The sequence below is a fragment of the Perca flavescens genome, chromosome 6 (genome assembly GCF_004354835.1).
Source record: "Perca flavescens isolate YP-PL-M2 chromosome 6, PFLA_1.0, whole genome shotgun sequence".
Taxonomy (NCBI): Eukaryota; Metazoa; Chordata; class Actinopteri; order Perciformes; family Percidae; genus Perca; species Perca flavescens.
This window is the reverse complement of record NC_041336.1, coordinates 22926861-22950841: the sequence shown is the minus strand read 5'-3', so window position 1 is coordinate 22950841 and position 23981 is coordinate 22926861. Positions and strand designations below refer to the sequence as shown.

The 23981-nt window shown below is 41.0% G+C and overlaps 1 protein-coding gene across 3 annotated transcripts in view; it reads right to left on the bottom strand.

Annotated features, from left to right (window-relative positions):
* The window catches only part of ptprub (protein tyrosine phosphatase receptor type Ub), a 158254-nt gene that overhangs the window by 43204 nt on the left and 91069 nt on the right, over window positions 1-23981 (bottom strand). For all 3 annotated transcript variants that reach the window (XM_028580051.1, XM_028580052.1, XM_028580053.1), the window contains 7 exons: window positions 21202-21376; window positions 17916-18209; window positions 10943-11260; window positions 8485-8594; window positions 5552-5753; window positions 3924-4026; window positions 3557-3830 (listed from right to left, as the gene is read on the bottom strand). In XM_028580051.1, coding sequence (XP_028435852.1) covers window positions 3557-3830; window positions 3924-4026; window positions 5552-5753; window positions 8485-8594; window positions 10943-11260; window positions 17916-18209; window positions 21202-21376 — 1476 coding nt within the window. The remainder of the gene's footprint in view (window positions 1-3556; window positions 3831-3923; window positions 4027-5551; window positions 5754-8484; window positions 8595-10942; window positions 11261-17915; window positions 18210-21201; window positions 21377-23981) is intronic.

The window sequence follows — 23981 nt, the reverse complement described above, 5'->3', positions numbered from 1 at the left end:
ATGTTGACCTGATGATGGTACGAGAGGAAAAGTTAAGGTATCGGCCGATCAAGCTAGTGTGAAAAGGCTGCGTTGTTCTTGTTGAATGTGTTTCTTTTTTATCTAGATTTAACAGCCATAAACAAACTTTTCTGCATTTTGACATTGTGGCAGATCTTTTTGTTGTAATGCATTGAGACAGTGGGTGAAAAGCCAAGTCAAGAAGTAGCATTGCTATTTGCACAACTTAATTTGTATTGGTGCTCTGCAGGATAATAGAATGTATCTTGATGGGTATTAATGATCTGTTTCTTGTAATTAATAATCAATAATCAAATTGCTTAAAAGTGCATTTCTATTGTATGTGTCTCTAGAAACGCTGACTTGTGACTTTGAGCTTTTGAGAAGCTGATTTTCCTCCTATATCGAGACAACGTTTGAAACCTTACATTCAATCATTACAAGCTTTGGCAAATTAAGACAGAGCACATTTACATCTATTTGCTGTAGTAAAAAAAATATGCTGGTGTGATGGATAGTCACGCATTTCTGTAACATGCACATCTGAATCGTTGTGTGTCGGCTCAGCAGAAGAGTTAATAGGCCGGCTACAGATTGTGGGACACTCATCACACGTCTGACACGTCTGGCCATGCTGTGCCAGGGCTGGTTATTCCTGGCCGCTCTAAATACAATACACAAATGCCAACATGCAATGTGGCACACACTGAGGGTTTTACTGTGTGTGTGTGTGTGTGTGTGTGTGTGTGTGTGTGTGTGTGTGTGTGTGTGTGTGTGTGTGTGTGTGTGTGTGTGTGTGTGTGTGTGTGTGTATATATATAAAATATGGCATGCCATTTAGGAATTATTATTATATATATATATATATATATATATATATATATATATATATATATATATATATATATATATATATATATGTGTGTGTGTAAAGTTTGAATATATTGAATGAACCTTAAAATATTGAATGAACCTTGAATATATTGATTGAAAGTCTGAATATATTGATTGAAAGTCTGAATATATTGAATGAAAGTCTGAATATATTGAATGAAAGTCCGAATATATTGAATGAATGTCTGAATATATTGAATGAAAGTCTGAATTTATTGAATGAACCTTGAAATATTGAATGAATGTCTGAATATACTGAATGAAAGTCTGAATATATTGAATGAAATTCTGAATATATTGAATGAACGTCAGAATATATTGAATTAAAGTCTGAATATATTGAATGAAAGATGAAATGGAATATGACGTCATTGTCTGTCGGTTGCCTCCGCCTCGTCGGGCATTAACCATACATAAGTGACTGCCTTTAATGCCAGCAGGCACCCTTTCAGTTCAAGAGTAGGTGCAGTTTTTTTTCTTCTTCCACAATAAGTGGGCATAAGGTAATTATGCTTCCCTATTCTCTATATAAAAATACCCCTCAGTATGAATATGCTGAATGAATTTATGCTTCCATACAAAATCACATTTCAAATGCTAAAATTCTCTTTTTTGTCCTACATTTTTGTGACAGAGTGAGCATAGTGGTAAAATGTAAAAGGCCTGAAATGCATAATTGTACACAGAGGATAGGAAGACAAAACACAAAGTAAGCAAACAAAATAGCACACAAAACACACATTATGAAATTGCAATATTCCCGTCCAAACAGGCTGCACAAGCCAAACTTTAACATCTGATCTGTGGGTTTGATAGACAAATTAAGACTCATTAAGTCATTAACAATTGTTAATAACACTGTAGCGTTAATAATGCCATTAACAGGCCAAAGAAGCCATCAGTGTCATACTTTATTATTTGCTGTTTGTGTTATTGCTGCTATGTTATGCTCTTTTATGTTATCTTGCTTTATGTAACTAGCACTTTTTCATGTGTCGGTTCATGTTGTCGTAGGCCTCCTGTGACATGTCTTCTATGCCCCGCTGTTGATTGGTTGTATGCCCAGCAATTAGTCGCCCCTCTGCTGTGCTCAACTGATTGAATTGAGCTACTGTAAATCACAAGCTTTTTAGCGGACATCCTGAGTAAAATCAAAACGTCTTGGGCTTCCATCACACCCACAACAAAACCTCTGCATTGAAAAAGGTGTGATGTCTGAAACACTGACCCTAGAATAAAGCAGTCTCTAATTATGTGTTTGCAGGATTACGCTTTGTCGTTTTTTGACTAAAACATCTTGTGAAGATATGAAAAGTAAGTTCCTCCCCTTCCAGCACACTGTTGTTCCTTCAAGAGGTATTGTTGCCCAGATTTCGACTGTGACTGACTGCTACTGTATTTCAAGGCAAAGCCGGCAGTATTTGAAAGACTGGGGACAGTGTTGGCTGTGTAATATCGCCCTGTGTTTCCACTCATGGTCATGGATGCTGGCCCCCTGCCAGGCAAAACAAAACCTAATCCCATCCGCTGGTAAAGCCAGGCCTCCTCTATCTAATCCCATGCTTAGTAGCCTAGCTGTGTGAAGTGCTCACACTGCACTACCTCCGTGTATTTCTCCATTGGCTTGGAAAAACATCCTAATGGTGTTCATGGGACTTTATAATACACACATGCCAAGTTAAAAAAAAAAAAAAAAAAAAGTGACGTGAACACAAAGTAGCCACTGACAGGACTCGAAAAGTCAAACAGACCAGTAACCCAGCTTGCATGCATTTCTTCCCAGATGATCACACAAGGCTGTGTTACCCACGGCAACTTTTCTCAGCTCTATTGCTACAGTCTGTGGATATTAAGGCAGCAGCTTTCTAACTCTGATCATCTGCACCTGTGCCCAATTATCTCTAAGTAATTGCCTTACCCAAGTAGCAGCACTTCCTGTAATGGAATTTGGAAAGGTAATGTGGCGTCCTCTGGGTATGACTGAATGATGAGCAGTGAAATGGATGGAAACACAACAGTGTTAAATTACACACTGCTTCTCAACTAACAAGGTCTACAACCAGGATTCACAAAGATTTTGTTATGTGGACAAGAATGCTGAAATCTAAAAGCTTTAAGCCTGGTTTACGTTGGTCCACACTCACTGACAATTTTAAAAAAAATACTCAAGTGATTAGGTGTATAAAGACAGAAAAGAGTAGATAAGGACATTAATGAAAGGGCCATTGAACGAAGTACACGAGATAACAGGACACAAAAAGAAAGGATTGGGACAGAATAGGAAAAGCATAGAAAATAAAAGCTGAATGAAGTGGAGTACATTGTTGACTCTGAGTAATTTCAGCTAAGCACTGCTCTGTTAGCTGTAAGTAATGCATGCAAGTAATTCTCTGTTTCAGACATGCTTTGTTTGCAGAGAATCAAAGCGGTTGGATATAAACATACATCATTTCCAAGTAGTTAACACTGCCAGTTCAATATGTTTTCATCCAACAACACCATTCTCAGCACAAATACTCTTTGAAGGGTTGTGAGCCCACACAATGTCAACTGTCCTACAGAGTCAACCATAGCATTAGTAAATACAGATACCCATTAACAGCTAGCTGATGAAGTGTTTCCAGATCTGTTGCCCCACTGGTTGGAGTTAACAATCACTCACCCCTCTGAAGTTGCTCATAGCCTGGAAGTAGACAAGATAGCTTTTGCGTGGGTCCAAAGGGCTGTTCCAGTAGCCGTTGTAAGTGTGATTGTCGCCCACAGTGAAGGGACTGGCCTCTGGAAGGCTGCTGGGTGGCAGCTCGGCTGTGTAGTAGTGTGGTGTGCCCCGGGCCTGCGCTTCACCGTGGGACATGGGCAGCGGGAAACACTCCTGAAGCCCCAGCTCTCTCTTCACTTTCTTCACTGTCTCCTCTTCAATTACCACCTGGTATGTACTGGACACAGAGTGGATGTGCACCTTTAATAAGCCATGTTTGGTATAAAATAAAAAATAAATCTAATATGTACATTTGAGATTATTTTCTCACCTGACAGGTGCACCCCTGCCTTGGGCCGGGCGCAGCAGGACAGTAATGGTGCTCTCTGTCTCGCTCAGGGGGGATGGCATGTCTCCGTAGTCAAAAGTGGGAGCTGAAGACACAGAAAAACACTGAATTTACATGTCCATACACACAAAAACACATAATGGCATACCCAATGTTCATTTATGCCACCTTAATTCAGTTAAAATACAGTCTCTGCTTCCACATAAATGTGTTCAGCTCCTCAATGTCTCGTGATGCTGACAGACCCTTTAGAGCCATCCCCCTCTCAGTGCTAGTACCCAATACCCATATCCTCATTCAGTACACTGCTTGAATTTCCCTTCTAGTTGTCTTGGATACAAGTCCAATTAAAAGTTATGTGTGTGACACTAAATTGAACAGGTTTCTCATCTAAAAGGATTTGGCTAGAGACTTGCTCCTCCCTGGAGATGTGGTGGCACATTTCTCTTTAATATCAGTAGTCAATTAGTGAGGGGAAGCAGAGCAAACTATTCATGAGGAATCAATGATTATCATATTAAGAAGCGGTTTGCTAATACCGCAGCAGTTAAGGTGAGGCATTAACTGAAAGTGCATTTGTTGACATTAAAGGTCTGTTGCGGTTTGTAGAACTAAAAGAGGGTGTGATGCCTGTTGCCAGACAGAGTCTCTTTGAAGGATGATTGTGTATCAGCCACAGTGCGCACACATCTGAATGTATGTGCACGCGTGCCAATGAGGAAATGTGTGTAGTTGGATACTCTGCGGTGAGTACTGCTTGAAGATGCTGACAGTAGTAGCTGTTGAAGGTGTTCAGTGTTTGCTAGCTGTCAGTGCAGATTTGAGAGACACTCAGTGTAAGTGAATGTTCTGCACCGTGGGCCAGTGGAGGAGGTTGAGGATGATCTGCAAAGACTTTTCGACTCTATCTGTGGTCTGGCTTTGTGCCAACGTTCTGTCTGACATACAAGCCAGTAAGCAGTGATTGCGCACTAAATCTATAATTAAACAAACAGGCCTCTCTGTGAAGACACAGAGGCAGAAGGAAAGAGTAAATTTGTGAGCAAGAAAGGGTGGGAGTGGCTGTGCTGTGCGTTCATAAGAGGGGTAATCCCATCACTTAACAAGCGCAAATGCATCATTAAGAGGGAATAGAAAAATAAAGGCTGGATTTCTATCACCAGTAATAAGCTCGGAGACTCTCGGAAGGGACATTCTGCTCCCAAGAATGTATTCCATCTTTCTTTATGCTTAACACATAGCAGTGTCCCCTCTGTGGTGTTTCTCTGCTTCCTACAAGTTAATTTATGTCTTGAGGACTGTGAGATGAGTGTGTCACTAGTTTGGAGAGGCAATGGAAGCTCTTACACTCTGGGAGCAGTAGTATTGTCTCCGCAAGAGAGAAGAAAGATGCCGAAGTCAAAAGAGAGAAAACCCAGATCCTAATTATAGCAGGCAGTGGGTGAAATCTGGCGTTGTACCTGCGTGGTGCATCAGTAATAGGCGGTGATGGCACGATAGTGATGCCTACATGGACAGGCTGACCGTTTCCATTTCTATTTTACAATTTTACAGCTGCTTTCACACTCCCTCGCAAGCACACATGCTCAATCAGTAAGTGGTGCTAATACCTGAGATGTTAGTGGTGATTTCAGTGAGGGCGGTCTGCCCAAAGCCCTTGACTGTGCGGGCTCGAACTGAAATGAGATAAGTTGTTCCAGGGTGGAGGTTGGAGAACATGTGGTAGGTCTCATTTTTCAGCTTGGACACAGTTCGCCTCGGCCCCGGGACGTTGATGCCTGGATCAGACGACTCAATGCTCTGGTAACTTATCTGTTGAAAACAAGATGGTCTCAGGGTTATATCATAAAAACCAGAGTCACCTCTGCGCTGATTTTATGCTTAATTATTGTAGCCGCTAACACAGATCTGCAGAGGTCATTAAATCAAATGGCCATAAACGGTCATAAGAAGTAATTCTAATGTTTGATTGATAGGATTTACTTTAGTCAGAAATTAATTTGCTTCTCTATGTCAATTTTTTTGTTTTGGATGAATAGAGCTTGAGTGGCATTGGCACTTTTGTGTCAAAGTCATACGAGCAACCTGTGCAAAAAGTGTTGTGAGTGATAAATAATTTTCCAACTAAGTAATGCATTATGAAGGCTATGGCCTAAGGATGCCACGCAGTAAATAGTAAATTTAAGTGTTCAATCAATAGCGCTAAGTGTTCATGAGTTTAATTAATTGTTATTAACACTCAAGAATTGCTCTTCACGAGTGTGCTTTAAAAGGTAAGAATTTTATAAAGTTTTTTTCTCGAGAGGTGATTAGTCTTGACTCCACACTACTCTCATGAGAATTTCCACTTATACTCTTTGAAATAGTGGAGAGCTAAATGAGACAACCTTACTGCAATCAGACAAGGGTGAACATATTAGGACATACATTAGAGCTGGGAGGGATCCACTTCATTGAAGGAATGAGCACACACTCACTATGTACTGTATATGCTCATATGCATGTACAGTAGTACACACACACTGAAGATGCCACTCTGATTATGCTGATTATCATAAGAAGAGCTTAATTCCCTAAGATAGATTGGTGAGCCATCCAGCGAGTAAACACAGACAGACCTCTGTGTTTCCTCTACAAAGGCAGACATAAAAGATGCCCAACAGCGCACGGAGCCGTGAGGAGGGCTTGCAGGATAGCATGGCTGTCGATGGGCTCAGCCAGAGTGGTCAATGGTTTAATCTGAGAGAAATGAAGAGGATTTCTACAGCTCTGTTTAAAGCTATCTCCGTCAGCTGAGAGAGATCAACACATTACAGGGTAAAAAAAATCCTGTACAACCTCCACTTTATATGTCAAACCACAAATCCTATTTAATAATATCCTTGAGGCGACATTGCGAGAGAGGCCAAGGAAAGAAGGCTTGAGGATAGGTCAGCAGGCCCATTGATGGCTCACCACAGACAGAGGGCATAGAGTAAATCCAAAATCATTATCCGGCTGAACATAAGGCCTTCAGCATAACAGATACATGTGAGTTATCTATTAGTGACACAGGGCTCTACTTAAATGGCACAAGACCAGCATTAAGTGCTAGGCCGTGTGCACATGGTCATTGAGAGCGTATCCGAGCATCGCTGCTATTTTCTCTCATACAGGCATTGCGCACCACACGCTAAATGGTTGGGTGAGGAAAAATATGAATTGAAGCAGAGTGGTTTGGTAATTAAGGACATGTCTGTATGTACTGTGCCAATTATAGTGGCACTTGAAGAAAATGGCTCACCAAATAGAGAGGAAAGTATTTCTGCACTGACAGGGTGTTGCTTGAGATTAAATAAATATTAAGTCCAAAGTGTTTCTGGACTTGCTGGCTATGTACTGTTTGACTATTAAAAATAGGGCTACAGTTAAAAGTTCACAAACAACACACTGAATCTACAGCTGCTGAAAACCCGAAATACTCCAGTTGACCAAACAATGGGCCATTTAAGGGAAGACATTTGGACATCACAGTAGGAAAAGCACAGGTGTATCAAGGTTCCTGGTATTGTGCATGCTGGCTCTCTGTCATAGTATGTGTCCACTGTCAAGCGTCATTGTCTATGTTAGCGGCGTATTTTGGTAGCGTCGTGGGGACTTTTGAGAAGCGGGGCTTCAAGTTGCCTGCTCCTCATTTGCATGAAGAAAAGTCTTTGAAATTACGAAAATCTTCTAAACTGACTGTTGTCGATCTAAAATGAAGACAGATTAAGCAACCGTATAGCCTATTTCTCGCATCAAATGTTTTCAGAAACACATTTTGGTGAACTATTTTTGTGGAGCAGACAGCCCCACGTGAAGCGTTTGTACAATCAGGAGTAGCCATCACGGTTGTATGAGGGCGTAGCCTGTTTTCCTTGCTTATCAGTGGTCAGTGAAGAGAAACTGATGACTGCTAGTGGCAAGCCCACTAGCGTGCAATGCTGGGAAGCAGGGGTGATCCCTGCTGTCAAAAAACACAACAGTGGACACAAACCATCACACTTACTGGAACACTTGAATAGTACAGAGCCATTGTAAGTGTTAGTAACATCTGTTTTTCCTACAATGATAAGTCCAAATGTCTGCTACATGTATGAAAAAGGCCTATCTGACCACAAAGTCAATTTAGTAGCTTTTCTGGAGCTTTCTATCGTATCACACATCTTCCTCAGCAGGTGTTCGTCCAGTTGTCATGGAATACTATTTCCCAACTGTTTGGGAGCCAGTCCTGGACGCTACTATATCAGAGTTTAGGTTTACATTAGCCACTCTGTCCTGCTCGTTAATGGGATTAGGGTCAGTTTACAGTCCAGTAGCCGAGGCCAAACTCCTTATCAAAGATAGCATATCGCTTAGTCCTCATCCTAAATATCTTTTCTTTAGTAAAAGTGACAAATACTGTTTACATATATGAACAATGACGCATACATCTTAACATCTGTCTTGTACATCCAAGTATGTAAACTAAGCTAATAATTAAGCAATGCAATATAAATTCAACAGAGTGTCTCTCTGAGCTCACCTCATATTGGGTAATAAGGCCATTGGGCTCGATGGGCTCCTCCCACTTCAGGAAAATCATGTCATCCAGCGGGGTGAAGGTAAGCGACTCTGGCGCTATGCCTCCGGGAACTATAAGAAATTGTCAGAACAAACATTGGTCGGGAAAATTGAAGTGCTAATCCCACGATGAGAGTCTCCTGTCAATATCAAAGAAGCGAATGTCATAGTGGCTCAGAACAATGCACCACATGAGACACTCAGACAGCCAGAGAGCAGCAGGCACAGAACATCAGATAAGGACACAGTTCATTTATGATCTGCATCAATTAACCCTCTGAGGTCTAAGGGCATTTTTTCAACTTCTTAAATTTACCTTTTTAAGGTATTTGCATATAACGGATTCCTGTGTGTTTCATATCAGTGTGTTTAGAACAAACTCAGCTTTCCGTACAGTGACGCCCAATTTTTTTCTAGAGCAATGTGTAAAGAGATAATTTGGCGCTAAAGCTGAAATGTTGATGTTGGCTTTTAGAAAGTCCTCAAATCTCTTTTGAAAACAAACCTTAACTTGTTATGTGTTGTACGAATCGTTTCGGTGCTTGAAATTAGTTTACAAAAGTCTTAGGTTATATATGATTAAATAAGTAAATAAATGTTTGAAATGAAATTTTGCAATATCGCTTTTTGAGTAGGAGTTTTGTCAAACATCGTTTGGATGCGCCGGTGTGTCTTTCGTCCTCATATTAATTTATATCAATCTTTAGTTGAAATGTATTGATGGATATGTCAGACGCTTGCTGGTAAACTTGTTTCTGAATGGCAGTGAGAGGACTGTCAACGCCTGAACTTTCAACATTAGACTCTGTTAACAGTTTTTTTGGGCCATTCAGTTGCAGCCCCTGTGTGTGAGCGCTGTACAGAGGAAGACTGTTATGTGAGATCCAGGCCTGAGGCTAAAGCAAGAGCCAAACAGCTGAGTCAACTGTTATTTTTGAATTGAGTTAGTCTGGAGGACAGAGTTGCTTATTAAGGCTTTTGGGGGGGAAAGCGTTCATAATTGACATGTACTGTATACATACATTTATTTTTCATCACTTCAGGAAGAAAAAAAACTCTCTTGCTGTCTCTCTCTCTCTTGATCTTTTTTTTATCTTTCGCTGTATATATCTCTTTCAGAAAAATCTTGTTTGTTTTGTTTTTTTTTCACGGCAGAATTGATTTCTCACTCAGCTGCCATGCAGACGGCACAAAGGAATAATAGGAGATAAGAAATAAGCACAAAATCCTATCTCAGGGTTGCCAGAGACTCCGATATAATGTTTTCTCTTCTGTGGTATTTTCGTCTGAAAATGAAATGGATCTTTTGTAATGCCAATTCCATCCTCAGTCAGATGGTCACCCTCTCTTGAGATGAAGTGAGAGGAGCTGGTGTTAATGTTTTGAAATATTAAGAAAATTTACACTATGAACTCAAACTGATTGATATACAGTATGAATTTGTATATTTCATCAACATGTGGTGCACTTGATTTATGTTGAAAAGAGCACCTTAAAACCCCCAAAACAACCCACTCAGCATTAGTTATGTGACAGTAAAGTTCTAGCAGTAGGCAGTCTCAGGTCTGCATAGTCTCCTCTCTGACATTTACTATGAGAATAGTTAAACAATTTGAGGTATTCTGGTACTTTTTAGATGTCACACTCCTCCAAAACAGCTTTCTAAATTTCATAATTTAAGATGTGACAATGATAACACCGGGTCTCTCTGAATAAAAGGTGAAGATAGTAAAATGCACATGAAGCTGGAGGGCAGCCGGGTCACTTTGCCAAACTCTTAACTTCATTTTAAAACAATAAAACATTGCACTGACTGCATTTAGCCACCCCACATTGTTGTTGTAATGGTAGTCTGGATCAATAATGACCAAACATCAAACATTTCCAGGATAAAGACCGACAGTCAGGCATTGTCCACCCCCTTCCGCTCTCTGTGCTGTTCTCAAAATCCCTTCGCTACAGACAACAACAACAAACTTTGAGTTAGTAAGCTACACGCTGAAAGGTTTTGAAGAAAATGTAGTTTGTGCAACAAGGCAGGCCTGCTTGGTTCTTTCAGGGAATGATTGCAAAGATTTACAAAGAATATGTTTACGGCATTTACTATCTAACTGGAACGAGACTATTGTGATAGTAACATAATGTATAATAAAAATAATTGTGCAGTAAGATCATATTACTGTAGTATAAACAACAGAAAGGCCTTTACACCTTTAATGAAGATTTATTGCAAGAGGTTGTATTAGACTGCGTTAGTTTTACCCAGGGGTGCCGAATAATTCTAACCCTAAGTTTATATTAACGTTAAAGTGACCACTGCTCTCAAAATGTTTACCATTTTATACTGACACTTTTCCTTTTTTGTTTTTCTGTCCTCTACTTCAACACAATCTTGTCGGTAAACTCCTTCACAGACTTACTGTCCTCCTCGGTCTGGAAGGTGACCTCTCTGCCCTCTTTCTTCCCCTCCGGGTTGGCCAGTGACAGACGGACATGGATGCCGTGGTAGGGTGGCAGATCACGCAGCGTGAAGCGTGAGGCATTGTGTTCCACTGCCAGGCACTCGCGCACAGTGGTGTTGTGGCCTCCGCCGCCTCCCGCCGTGGTGTAGCGGTAGCACAGGGACACTGAGTAGGTGTGGCAGCGTGTCAGGTTGAACGCCAAATTCTCCCACTGCAGGGACAACTGCCTGGGCTGGATATCTGTGGCCATAAGGCCACGCAATGCACGCATAGGTTCTGGGAGAGAGGAAGATTGAAGAAGAAGAAAATTGAGTAATAAAGAAAGCAGAGAGAAAAACAAGCAATTTAATTAGACAAGTTCTGAAGGTACAATACTGAATACTTTGTTTTATTGTAAAATATTTGATTTCAGATAGCGCACCAAGCACATGACAGTGCCGATGATGTCCCAGGACTACCCTGGCAGTTTTTCACTTGTTCCCCTCCTACATGCTGCCACATTGCCCCGCCACAACATGGAGGTCAACGGTTTGCTGCCAGCACAACCCACCCACATCCCCACGGCAGAGCAGGAACTCATGCCAATTGCGCTAATTGATCGGACAGGCTGTGGGTTGCTGTGGCACTCCCACCAGTACCCGCCTCTGTGTCGCTGAGCAAATTGACTATCCAGTAGTTATACTTCCTTGCCCTGAGGTTTAATCCACACACAAAAATCCCAGTGCTATACAAGGGCACTCACTTCTGCTGGTCACTTTTACTGCTGGGTCATCGCGATGGCCTGACACATATTTTTAGAAGGCACCAAGTTAATTCTGGTCACTGCCGTTTTAACCCTGACTTTCTTTGACTAAAAGAACAACAGCTCTGTCTTCGATATCCTCCTTTTAAATGTAGTGGCTCACTGAGAGATACAGAGAGCCTCTATAGACAGAAGCACAGACCAGCCAGTGTTCAGGAGGACGTCTGAAAACTGAAGAGTGGCTGAGTTAACCCAAGGACATCCTCGGCATCAATGGAGGCATTTATCAGTGGCCATTATTAACACTGTCAATTTCTTTTTGTCAAGCAATATGCTACATAATGTATTGTATTGCTTTATTCTTTTAATAGAGCATGTTGAGTAATTGGCCAGGGAGGCAGGGAGTGACAGCAGAGATATGGGGTACAGGAAGAGATGAGTTGAGTTTGAGGTGACTGGCCAAGGTCTTCGTTTCTTCACTGGCTCACACACTCAGTGGAATTCTCGCTGCAGCACAGATTAGTGCAGGGAACTTAAATAAGGCGACTAATGCATCACTGAGCAGGGGCTAATGCACTAAACCAAGAATTATCAAAGAAAATGGATGTGAAAGGTGCTCTGTAGCTGTGCAAGGACGCACATTTGCGGTATAACATTATTAGTTACCCCTCTAATCTCTTTATCACTCTTTTTCTAATCTCTTTTCATCTTTCTTCTCTCTATCTAATTTCCATGTACACATGTTCAAACACACATAAATTAACATGCTATCATCAGATACAAAAGCCCTATGCCCAGATTTGTATGCACTTATTTCTGCCTGTGGTAGAGCAATTCTTTTAAAGTGAAATTTTATGACAGTTCCAATCTATACTAAAAGGCTTCTGCAGTCACCAGCTTTCTCTTTTAATTTGCTGTCTGGCATCTCATACTACGTAGATAGAAATATGACCAGAGCATTGATCAGAACCTCATCCACGCTAATGTGACGGCAGATAAATGGGTGGGCACAGTAATCGCAAAGTAGTAGACTGCACCCAGCAAGAAATGTTAATGTTCCATTGTTCAGTGTGACTGAGGATTGTCTTAATGGTGCAATTGATAGTCTGCACAGTCTGAGAGCTAAATAAAGAGAGGCATTTAACTGCTGAGTTGATGAAAGCCAAAAAGGCCACAGTGTGCTCATTGTGGGTTTTCTCAGTGGGCATTTGTGCCAGCAACTTCCCCTGGCCTCATCTTACTTGTGTGTGTGTGCCACGGGGCACCCATTCTCTGGCACCCTGTGGCATGAAAACTGCAGCCGCCCCAACATGGCCAAAAGCCCAGAGCTCCGTGTTGATCCTTAGAGATTGGAAGTTAGAGTGGATGTGACAGGTTCTGGTTTATTATCTCCCCTGAAACTGTGACACGGGACAGCAGCAGGCCAAAGCAGAGTTGCCTGAGATTGCATGCATCCGTAGAGGGGATCTGCACTGACTGCGTCAGATGGGAAAACCAAATTTATACAGACATGCATGCCCTATGCCCATGTGCGAGCAAAAACACAAGCACACATAAATCCAAACACCCAAAACGTGAACATATACTGTAGGGAATTCTGGCTCAGAGTGGAAGACATGATGAACGACATGCCAAGAAAGGCAAAGCACTTGTGTTCCTAGTGTGCCTAATTTTAGTCAGGCTCCAGTGTTTGCTCCCTCTAACAGACCATGAGCATCATGGTCAGGAGCTTTCCAGAAGGTTCAGCGACCCAGCAGCAGGTGGAAGCCCATTAACGTAGTTCGGGGACCACCTGCAGTACAAATGCTCGCCTCTCCTCTGTGATTTACTTGAGGGGATTCAAGATGTGCTAATGCACCGTGCTGATAATCACAGCAACGGCTCATCAAGCACACCTGGCTGGCCACCAGAGCCAGGCAGAGACCATGTTCACATTCACGGCCATTAGTTTTACAGCACCCGCACGAGGACAGCTCGGCTCCGAGAGGACGTGTATGTGTACGGCGACGCCTTCTAGCCAACATGTTTGGGAAGGAGGGAAATATTCAGCATGACCATGGAAGACAGATTAGTCACGGTGGCAAGACACAGCTTCTGGAGAGGATATTCACTTTCCTCCTAAAGACAGCGAAGAGTCCAAATTTCCCTTCTGTTCACTGGATAATTACCTCCTCCCAGAAATCACTGCAGCACCCCCCACCATCTATTTTGTCCTGCTTAAACCGAATCAGGCCAACAGCAGGGGGGATTCAGCGGTGGAATGTGGGGTCAGTAGGGATAGCGTGGACCAGATGGTTTAGAGCTTGGGTCAGGGGGAGCTCTTTGAACCAGGTGGTGATTAGAGTCTCCTGCAGGGTCAGGAAGGTGAGATCCACCAGGTGGAGGAGGTTTACAGGGCTGCAGCTTACTGTAAAGTGTGTAACACAGCTATACGCCCAGGTTAGAACTGTGAACACTGACAGAGCCACGCAGGAGTCAATCAGATGTAGCTGCATTATAAAACCAATTCAACCATCAGTCACTCGCAGCTTTGCAGCTACCGAAGGAAAAAAACTACACGACTGGCAAAATTAATTTAACCTATACTTCCTCTGTATTGAACTAGTCCTGCATCTAAATGCCCTGTTTAACAGCTCAGCAAACCCAGCAGTATTACTTATCCCACACATGGTTGAACAAGCTAATGTCACAGTGGTTGAAATGTAAATACATCATTAAAGGCTGAGTTTAGTGACTTTCACAAACACCGATACCAGCAACTGTAAAAGCAATTTCCGTACGCCGTGAATGCTTTCTCGCTTCACCTCTCGTACATTCACTCTCTTCATCTTTACTGTTTCACTCTCTCACTTTGAAAAACTACCCTCTCCCATACACACACTCCCACACCGCAGTCTTTCCTCCACTCTTCCCTCTCTTGCTATTGACTTTTTCTACTTTTTTTTTTTTATTATGAATTTTCTGTATCTCTTGAGATGGGGTGGGTCGTGCAGGGATGGGGGAGGGAAGGCTGTGAGCACACTCATGGTGCCCTGATGAATGGGGGGTGTCTTCGGCTGTTGAGAGAGGAGAGTAGCTTTAATATGTCATTGGAGAGGGGGCCAGGGAGGCTCTACTGAAGCAGTGTAGGGAGATATGTGAGGGATGGTGTGTGGCAGAAAGAGACCGTTGGGCATAGAAAAGAGTGATGACCATGGAAGACACAAATCCACAGACTGCCTTTGGGTAACACAAAGCTCTCCATTTCTTGTGCCTGTGAGCGCTGCGCACACATTGCAGATGCAGGCAGCGGTAATTACTGCCTGCATTTGTGCGTGCATCTGCATCAACATAGTACTCTTTGTGCTATAAATGCATACATACAGTATATTCAAAAGTAAGCACGGGTGTGGCTTGCTGGCATCCCGCTCATTTCCCTGGGTGTTCTGTGTCTGCAGTGACAGATGACATGGGTGCAAAGATGTAAGCAGAGAGTACAAAATGTTGAATGAATAAAAAAAAAAAAAGCCTGATATGTTAGCTTCTACTGTAATTTAAGGGGAAGTGATGCTTTTGCTGCAAAGAGGAAGCAGAAAGCAAGCTAATACAACAACAATTAGTATATTATTAAATCAGTTGAGCGAAATAGTATTAGAAATTTTGATATTTGGTTAATTGTTTTTGTCATTTATCGAAGAAAAATACCAAACATACCGTGGTTCAGGGTGTCAGATGTGAGGATTTGGTTTTTGTCATATATGACTGAAAGCTGAATATCTTCTAGCTTTGGACTGTTGTTTGCATAAAACAAGAAATTTAAAGAAATTACATTGGGCTCTTGGAATTGATCATTTTCACTACTCTCTGACATTTATAGAGACAATATTAATCAATTAATGTAGAACTTAACCTGCAGATTAATGAAAATAATCCTTAGTTGCAGCCTTACCAATCTTTTATGAATATATACATACGGATATTATATTGTCCATAGTACTGTGTCTCCCTCATTGTTTATTTTAAAACCATTTACAGTGTGTACTGTGATTGATATGTCTCCACCACTGTCACCTACAAATTCTTGTGCATTTATTGTACGTGCCGAAGTCAATTTCTATCCTCTTCAGTAGATACCAAAGAAGCCTGCTTTAGGCTAGCAACTGTAGACAGCCAGCTGTTATCTTTTAAATAACCGTCAAACCAATATTGCCGTGATGGCAGCAAAAAAGTCTCCCTCTAAGTCTCCTCAGCTCCAGAGTTCAGAGAACGCCAGTGATAGCAAATGCGCCTTTTCTTAAGAGATAAGTATATGCAGCAACTGAGTTTGAACTTGTCTATCGGCTCCTCTCTGATTGAATTTTAGCAGATTATCGTGACAGATGGAGCTGCATAATGTAAGACTCTCAGAAGTTTCGTTGTATGGCTGTTGGGCATTGGTACTTGGAGCTGTGGATCTTTCATGGTATTAATGAATTAAGTCCAAAGAAGACATATTTATCAGTATTATTTTAAGCTAGTTTAAATGTATAAACCTGTGCAATTTAGAAAATCACAGAGCAGTGTCCTGGTAGAGGTTGCATTGAAGACCTGCTGCTTCATGCTTGTGGTTTCTACTGAACAGCCAGGTGTTCAACACACTGAATTCCCTTATCCCGGGCTCTGGGGGATGGCATCACCTAAATAGTGCACACTGTAATTCCCCTTAGCACTACACACTGCATAATGGGTGCTTTCAGAGGATTGTCTTTACCCAATAACAAATAAAAAATCTCATATTTGATGAGACGAACACAAAACCCCAAATGGTAATAGAGTGAATAAACTGTTGCTGTTTTCTCTGCAAACATGACAACATACCACTTAGACTTAGATACAGCTACACATTCCTTCCATAGAAAAGATGTAAGTGATAAGGTAAAACAAAACTCCATAATTCATCTTAAAACAAATCACATATGGGTAAAGGCTTGGTGGTGGGTGGTGAGTTTTCAGCTTGCAATGCAGCAGCAGCAGCTACTGTGGCCAGCAAATAGCAGTGTGCAGTAGCAATAGCACTTTCATGTTTGGAGTGTTAAAATACACTGCTGTGTTATATGAAGGAGCGTGTAGTTGATGGTTATGGTTGTGTTGCACTCTCCTGAGCTTACACTCTGAGCTCTATTAACTAACATGGCCTGCTATCCAATGATGCTTTTCATTTTCTCATTTTACTGTTTCTTTTGATGTGTATCTTTTATTGCTATTGATCTTAATTCTATATGTATATGCTTATTTTGTCTTCTCATACTTTGTTTTGTGTCTTTTGCTTCTTGTTTTTATTTACCAAGTTTTGTCTTGCAAATGTATGGCCCCACTGTTTAGCTGTCTGTTATTTTATCAGTCTCGCATAGCCAGACCTTCCTCCACAGCGCTGCGGGGGAAGGTGTGGCGAATCCACACAGCATTGGATGGGAGAAAAACGCGCTCTGGTTTATTGGCTTTTCTTATAACCAATCACAATCGTCTTGGGTGGCGCTAGGCGCCGTACGGACCAAGGCGCCTCTGTAAAATAGCCTCAGGAAGGAAATTGTTTTGGTGGAACATGTGTACATTGAAAGGTTGTTGTTGTTGCCCATAGTCCTCATAAATCCACCGGAGTTTAGAATGCCAACACAAAGGAAGCCCAAGGCAAAGGACATCTGGCCTAAATAAGGGACATCAGGCGGAATTTCCGGTGGCACCGGAGCAATCCCGGAAGTAGAACGTCGTGTATACAGACAGATTATTTTATTGAACTCTTTCGCCTTGCTTGTCTGTCATAGACCTTTGTAAACTCTGTTTTTAAAGGTGCTATATCAATAAAGTTATTATTATTATTATTATTATTATTATTATTATTATTATTATTATTATTATTATTATAAGTACAACACTGTAATACATTATGTTAGTGGTTCCCAACCTGACGGGTCACAAGATGATCAGACGGATATGAAAGAAAAAAATAAAAGATTTCTTGTGAAATAATACTTTAACCTCTTTGGGGCTAAAAACCCTTGAAATTAAACAACCCAAGTTCGAAATCACTTTATAGTCACAGTGTACATGCATACCATAACTTCATATGACATATAACATAATAGGGATCTCAAGTAAATGCTTTATTTTAAGGGGTCAAAGTCAAAAAGGAAATCACACACTGTCCAGCTGCACAGTGTATTAGAAGCTCACCTGCGCACTTAGTCCTGCTCACAAGAGGCGGTCCAGGCGGCCCAGTTCCTCCCTCTCCGGGCCGAGTCAGCAGCACACTGATGTGGTACTCTGTGTCTGGATCCAGGTGCCACAGCTTATAGGTGACCATGTTGACTCCGTGCACCTCTGACCACGGAGACTGGCTGGCGCGGTACTCAATCTCCTTCCTGATAATGGGGCCATCTCCCAGGATAGAGTTGGTGTTGAGCTGGATGATTAGGTAAGTGGAGCCGGCGCGCAGCAGCTGGGGCGGTGCAATGGGAGATGGAGGTACTGTCGGAGGAAATGAAAAGCAGTGTTTTTCGTTTTCCTGTTCAAACACAAGTTTGTGTTGGTAAAAGCATTTGTTGGCGGGCCCACTGCACAGTCTAGGGAGGTAGGGTTTTGTTTGTCATTTTTATTAATCAGTTTTATGCAAACAGATTTCTCACTATCTTAAAGCCCACTGAGTCCTGAATGAGTCCCTAGAGACTGCAGAATGTGAGCAGGTCAAACTGTGTTCAAATAGCAGATTAGTCGTACCTATTAACAAGGCATTCAGAGTTTCGCACACATTTTAGCAAAGTAGTGAGTGATTAAACAGCTGTGCGTGTGTATGATCTTTGTAGCTGAAGGATTAAGTCCTGTACATCTTTTTTACTCTAACTGAGTGTTGTGTCCTTATAGCTGGTAACCATGATGAAAGAGGAGACTCTGCATCACTGTCGGTAAAGATTGCCAAACCAAGGATTAATTCCAGAGCCCACCGGTCAAATGTCACTTACTGACAGATCCAAGCCACTGAACAATTACACAGGCAACAGTGTAAGGGAGGGAAGGGAATGCAAAAGAAATGAGGACAAAGCATGAGAAAAGATCAGAGTTATATCTGTGGCTGTGACTAATCCCTCATTCCTGCAGAGGCGCCTCTATCTTTTATGGCACCCTTTCTCTGAGCTTTCAACATTACCAGCACCTCACCTCCACTCTGCACTGCTTCCCTTTGCTTTGACTTAGCCTGCAGCAGCTCATCATTGGGCTGTCAAAAACCGCATCCATAATGAAAGGCCACATTTAGGCCTTAGGCCAAGCAGCCAATGGGGCTAAATTTTAAACAACTCACTCATGTCTTTCAAGTTCTTTTAAGTTCACAGCTACAGTTTTATTTTTTTACACTACATTATTGTCTTTTTCATTGTTTCCATCTGTATACAGAGATATGCTCAAACTAAACATATTTCTGTTTAATTATGAATTTAATGCACTGAGATATATGTTTTAACAAGGTAAATCCCTGAAAACACATCTTCAAATGTGCTCAGGATCAAAATATAATATGGGACAACACCAAAAGCCAGGGAGGAAGAAAGATTAAAATGTTTTATTAACTATGTGGACATGCTGCTGTTCTCTATAGGGCAATAAGAGAGCTTCATCATGCTTCCTGCATGCAATCTACAGACTTGAAATTAGTGGTTCCAACTCATTAAGGGGATAATTAGGCTCTTTTTAGCCGGGCAGTTGGGGGAAAGGAATTAAGGAAAGTCTGGTTAAGGACTCGGCCTCAGCTCCTGTGAAATAGATCACAGGGTTACAGGCAGTTGACTTGAACATGACTCACAGCTGGCCATCACATCTACTCGTGGCGCAGAACGAGCGGTGCCAAAAATAACGTCTTTGTCCTGATTACAAAAAAAGCAAGGAAACAACAATAACGCCTATTGTTATATATCGAGAGTGTGAGCACATTAAATGTGATTTCATGGCGTTCTATGAGCGCTTTCACTGACTCCTCATTTACTGGCAGCTGCATGGTGAGAGGGTTTAGTGACATCTTGGCAAAAAGGGCTCCATTCTGTGGCAATCAGCCTGTATCAAAATATTAAAATGAAGCCATGCTTCTATATCAATCAAAGGGATTTACTTCATGTTTTAACTAAGCAAAATTAATAGTCTTTGGCCTTGCTAGCAGCTCTGTGAGGCTGACACAGTGCTGCCTTAAGCAAAATGCTAACATCAGCATGCTAACATGACCACAATGACAGTGGTCACTTGCTGATGCTAAGCAGGAATAATGTTTACCATGTTCACCATCTTAATTTAGCGATTTAGCATGCTAACATTTGCTAATTAGCACTAAACACAAAGCACAGCTGAGGCTGTTGGGAACATCATTGGTTTTTCAGGATTTGGTCATTAACCAAAGTATTGGACAAACAGCAATTCTGACCTAATGATGGCATTAGAGGAAAAGGTTAATGGATCACCAAAGTCATTGCAGTTCAACCCAATTGGGAACATGAATGTTTGTACCAGATTTCATGGCAATCCATCCAATAGCTGTTGAGACATTTTACACAACCACAAATGTCAACCGGCCAGTGGCATTAGAGGAAAGTCAAGGGATCCTCTGGGGACCATGCATGTCAGTACAAAATGTAATGGCAATCCATCTGACAGTTGTTGAGATTTTTCAGTCTGAACCAAAGTGATGGGCAGACCAACCAATTGATCAACAGACCAACGTAGAGAGCGATAATGCCATCAATAGAGTGTGTTTTGCACTCTCCATAACTCTCTTCTGCCCTTAGATCAGTCATTTAAAAAGAGTAATATCAGTATGAGCATACACTAGAGGACAAGGAGATTGGGAATCCTTATTTACCCTTCTCATCCTCCCTTTGCTGAGGGCTGGAGTTTGTTATGCCATCAAACCACCCCACAGCCATGTCATTACTATGCTGTCAAAGTGGTGTCAGGCTGTGGGGTTGGAGTGAGTAATGGGAGTGAGGTCACCATCTGTGGTACATGATATGACAGGGGCTGCAGGAGTCCAAGTCAAGTGAACAGCTCTTTGACAGCAAGCTGAAGAGCTGAGAACGGCAGCCCATTTGACAACTGCAGCTCAAAAAAAAACACATGTCAGGGAGATTGCATTTGCCATCCAAAGAGCCTTCATGTGTGTCGAGCACCGTGCAGTTTGGGTTTTGAGAGTTTTATGGAAATCAGTTTGAAAAAGGTGTCTGTGATTAACACAACCATGCACAACGGATGCCCTACGGGTAATTTGAAATGTGTTCACACTAGTGGCTATTACGGTGTTATGATCAATTTCATTTTTAATTCTCCTTTGAATCACAAGCAGTAATCTACTGTGACCAAGAAGAACAGGAAATCTCGTTATGATAAAAACCGCAGGAATACTGATGGTTGGGATGAAAGAAACAAATGTGGGAGAGAAAGCCCAAAAAGAGAACAATAAGAGACGAAAGAAGAGAGTGTTTACCTTTGACGACGAGTTCAGCAAAGTTTGAGACCCCAGAGCCCCTGGGGGACTGAGTGACACAGCGGTAAAGGTCTTGATCTGTTCGCTGGACGCTGTCTAGCTGGAAGGACACCACAAAGCGCCGGTGACTCAAGTGCTTGACTGACGCAGTTGTTAAAATGTCCCCATTGTGTCTCTGAAAAGCAGGAAAGGACAGGGTCAGAGAAAACACATTTGGGTCATCATGCGCACACACACACACACACACACACACACACACACAGGTACATGTCATCTCATACGGTGTATCGTGTGTGTAACAGCTGCACACAGTTAGAAAAAGAATCAGCAGAGATCAAGATATCTTTACTGTTATTGTAGTCCCCAGTATGAGTCAAGCTCCCAAACCCTGGATGCTACACTTCCCATGATGCAACTCAATATATACTCACCTCCCTATCTGGTGACCACAGCTTAACAGAGATGTAAAACCTGCTTGCTTAAACCTTCTGGAGTAATTGAAGAGTGCTTGTATGAAATGGATCTAGCTAGAACAAAAGTAGTTTTTTTTCCAGACTAGTCCCCAAAATATGTATAAGAGTGTGTTATGTTATGGTGAATATCTCTATGTAGTCAGTTGAACTGTATTGATCCAAGGCGCAAATGTATGTTTTTTCTTTTCCTTCTTTCCATTGATTTCAGAGATGCACCAATTACAATTTTCTAGGCCGATTCCGATTTGCGATTTTTCATTGAGTTTGACCTGCCGATACCGATTTTAGCCGAATCAGATTTAATTTTTTTTAAACCACTTTACAGTGCACACACAACTATTTATTTTCTATCTTTTCTTTAATAGAACATTTTACATTTTGCATAGAACATAGAAAAAATTTTGAAAAGATAATCTATCGCTATAAAATAGAACTATATAAAATTAAGTGCAATGTTATGGAAGAACCATTTCCTTCTTTTCACATCCAATATCCAACTAAAAAAATGTGATATACCGGTATTTAGCAAACTAAACTTCTGTATGAAAATAGGTAAAACAGGTAATGGCAATACAAGAATATATAAATAACAAATAAAAATTAAATAAATATAGCCTTGCAGTTCCAAACAGCTGACATGTTTCAGGTTAATTCACAAGGTTTCCTACATGTGCGAGAATAGCGCGGACACCCGGCGGGAAAGGGGGAGAAAGGAAAAAGAGACTGTCGCTGTCCGGAGGATAACTAGCCAGTGGAGATCGCATGTGTGCGTCCTTGAAGTTGTATAACTTATGTTGTCAGTTCATTATTAGCTGGTGATTTCGCTGTTTGTGTTCTTCACCTGCTAGCTAGGTTGCACATGGCTATTGATTCGATATAATGGCGATTGTTGAATGCTCACGTTTGTATTTTATGTGCCAATGTATGTATGTATGTATGTATATATATATATAATTCCTATGCATTGTGTATGGTAGCCTTTACAATGTTATTTATTTACAGCATTTGACCGGGATAAAATCGGCATATGTCAGATTGACCGGCCAGTCGCCGGTCATGGCCGATTATGTGAAAATCTGCCAATTTTGGTCACCAGCCGGTCAATTGGTGCATCTCTAATTTCTTTTTCCTTATTTCTTTCATTCCTTCGTTGTTTTTATATTGCACATATATATATATATATATATATATATATATATATATATATATATATATATATATATATATATATATATATATACATACATACACATATATACATATATACACATATATATATACACATATATATATATATATATATATATATATATATATACATATATATATATATATATATATATACTATATTAGTTATATTAAAGCTATTTAAAGTAGTAATTTTGTATGTTGTATGTATTGAAGAGTTTTTTTATTAAAAAAACAGCCAGGTACACCACCATTCAACCTCCCCTGCTAATATACACACAAACTATTACCTATTACCTGTTAACTGGACCTTGTATGCCATTATTGCTCAGTGAATAACTGGACCTTGTATGCCGTTATTGCTCAGTGAATTCCTGGGACACTATGCTAATAATGCAACAAAACACACTTTATTTTTTCACAGATTATTGCTATCTGGGTCAGTTCTTATTAAAGCTGTGTGATTAAAAAAGAGCATTGTCCAATTGTGTTCAATTTGATTAGAATAGCAGGACCATCTCTCTGATTTAATCACGCAATATGACAATCAGACATGCTTTAATAAAAACAAATGAAATCTTGTTAAAATAATAGCGATTATGGGGGTATTATGTGTCATGAGTGTTGTCCCTTAATGGAGCCCATCTACAACCTCAGTTGTCCTCGGTGTGCAATGTTATTGAACCAAAACATTGAACTGCTCTGCAGTTAGAATTGGGAGGCAGATGGGCTTTGATCCATTAAGGTTTAATCAGTTAAGTAAATAGGCTAACTGATGAATAACAGCATGTAGACTCTGTGTTTTGGTATTTAAAAAAAGAAAGAAACTGTAGATACAGTATGGCTGTGAGACAACTGCTGGTTTTGGCATAAAGCAGAGAGTCTCAAAGCAGAAACAGAACACAAACAAAAGTGAGTTGGGGTAGAAAGTGGGAAACAAAGGGAAATGGTGATAGAAAAAAAAGGAAGAAAAAAAAATAGTGTGCTTCAAATGAATGTTGTATGATACACCTTGCTGTTTCACCGTGAGAGGCATTTCTCACATTGTTCCACACCATTAAAACCACTAGCATCTGTCAAGTCAACGCAGCCTCAACAAAATACATTGAATCTGACATT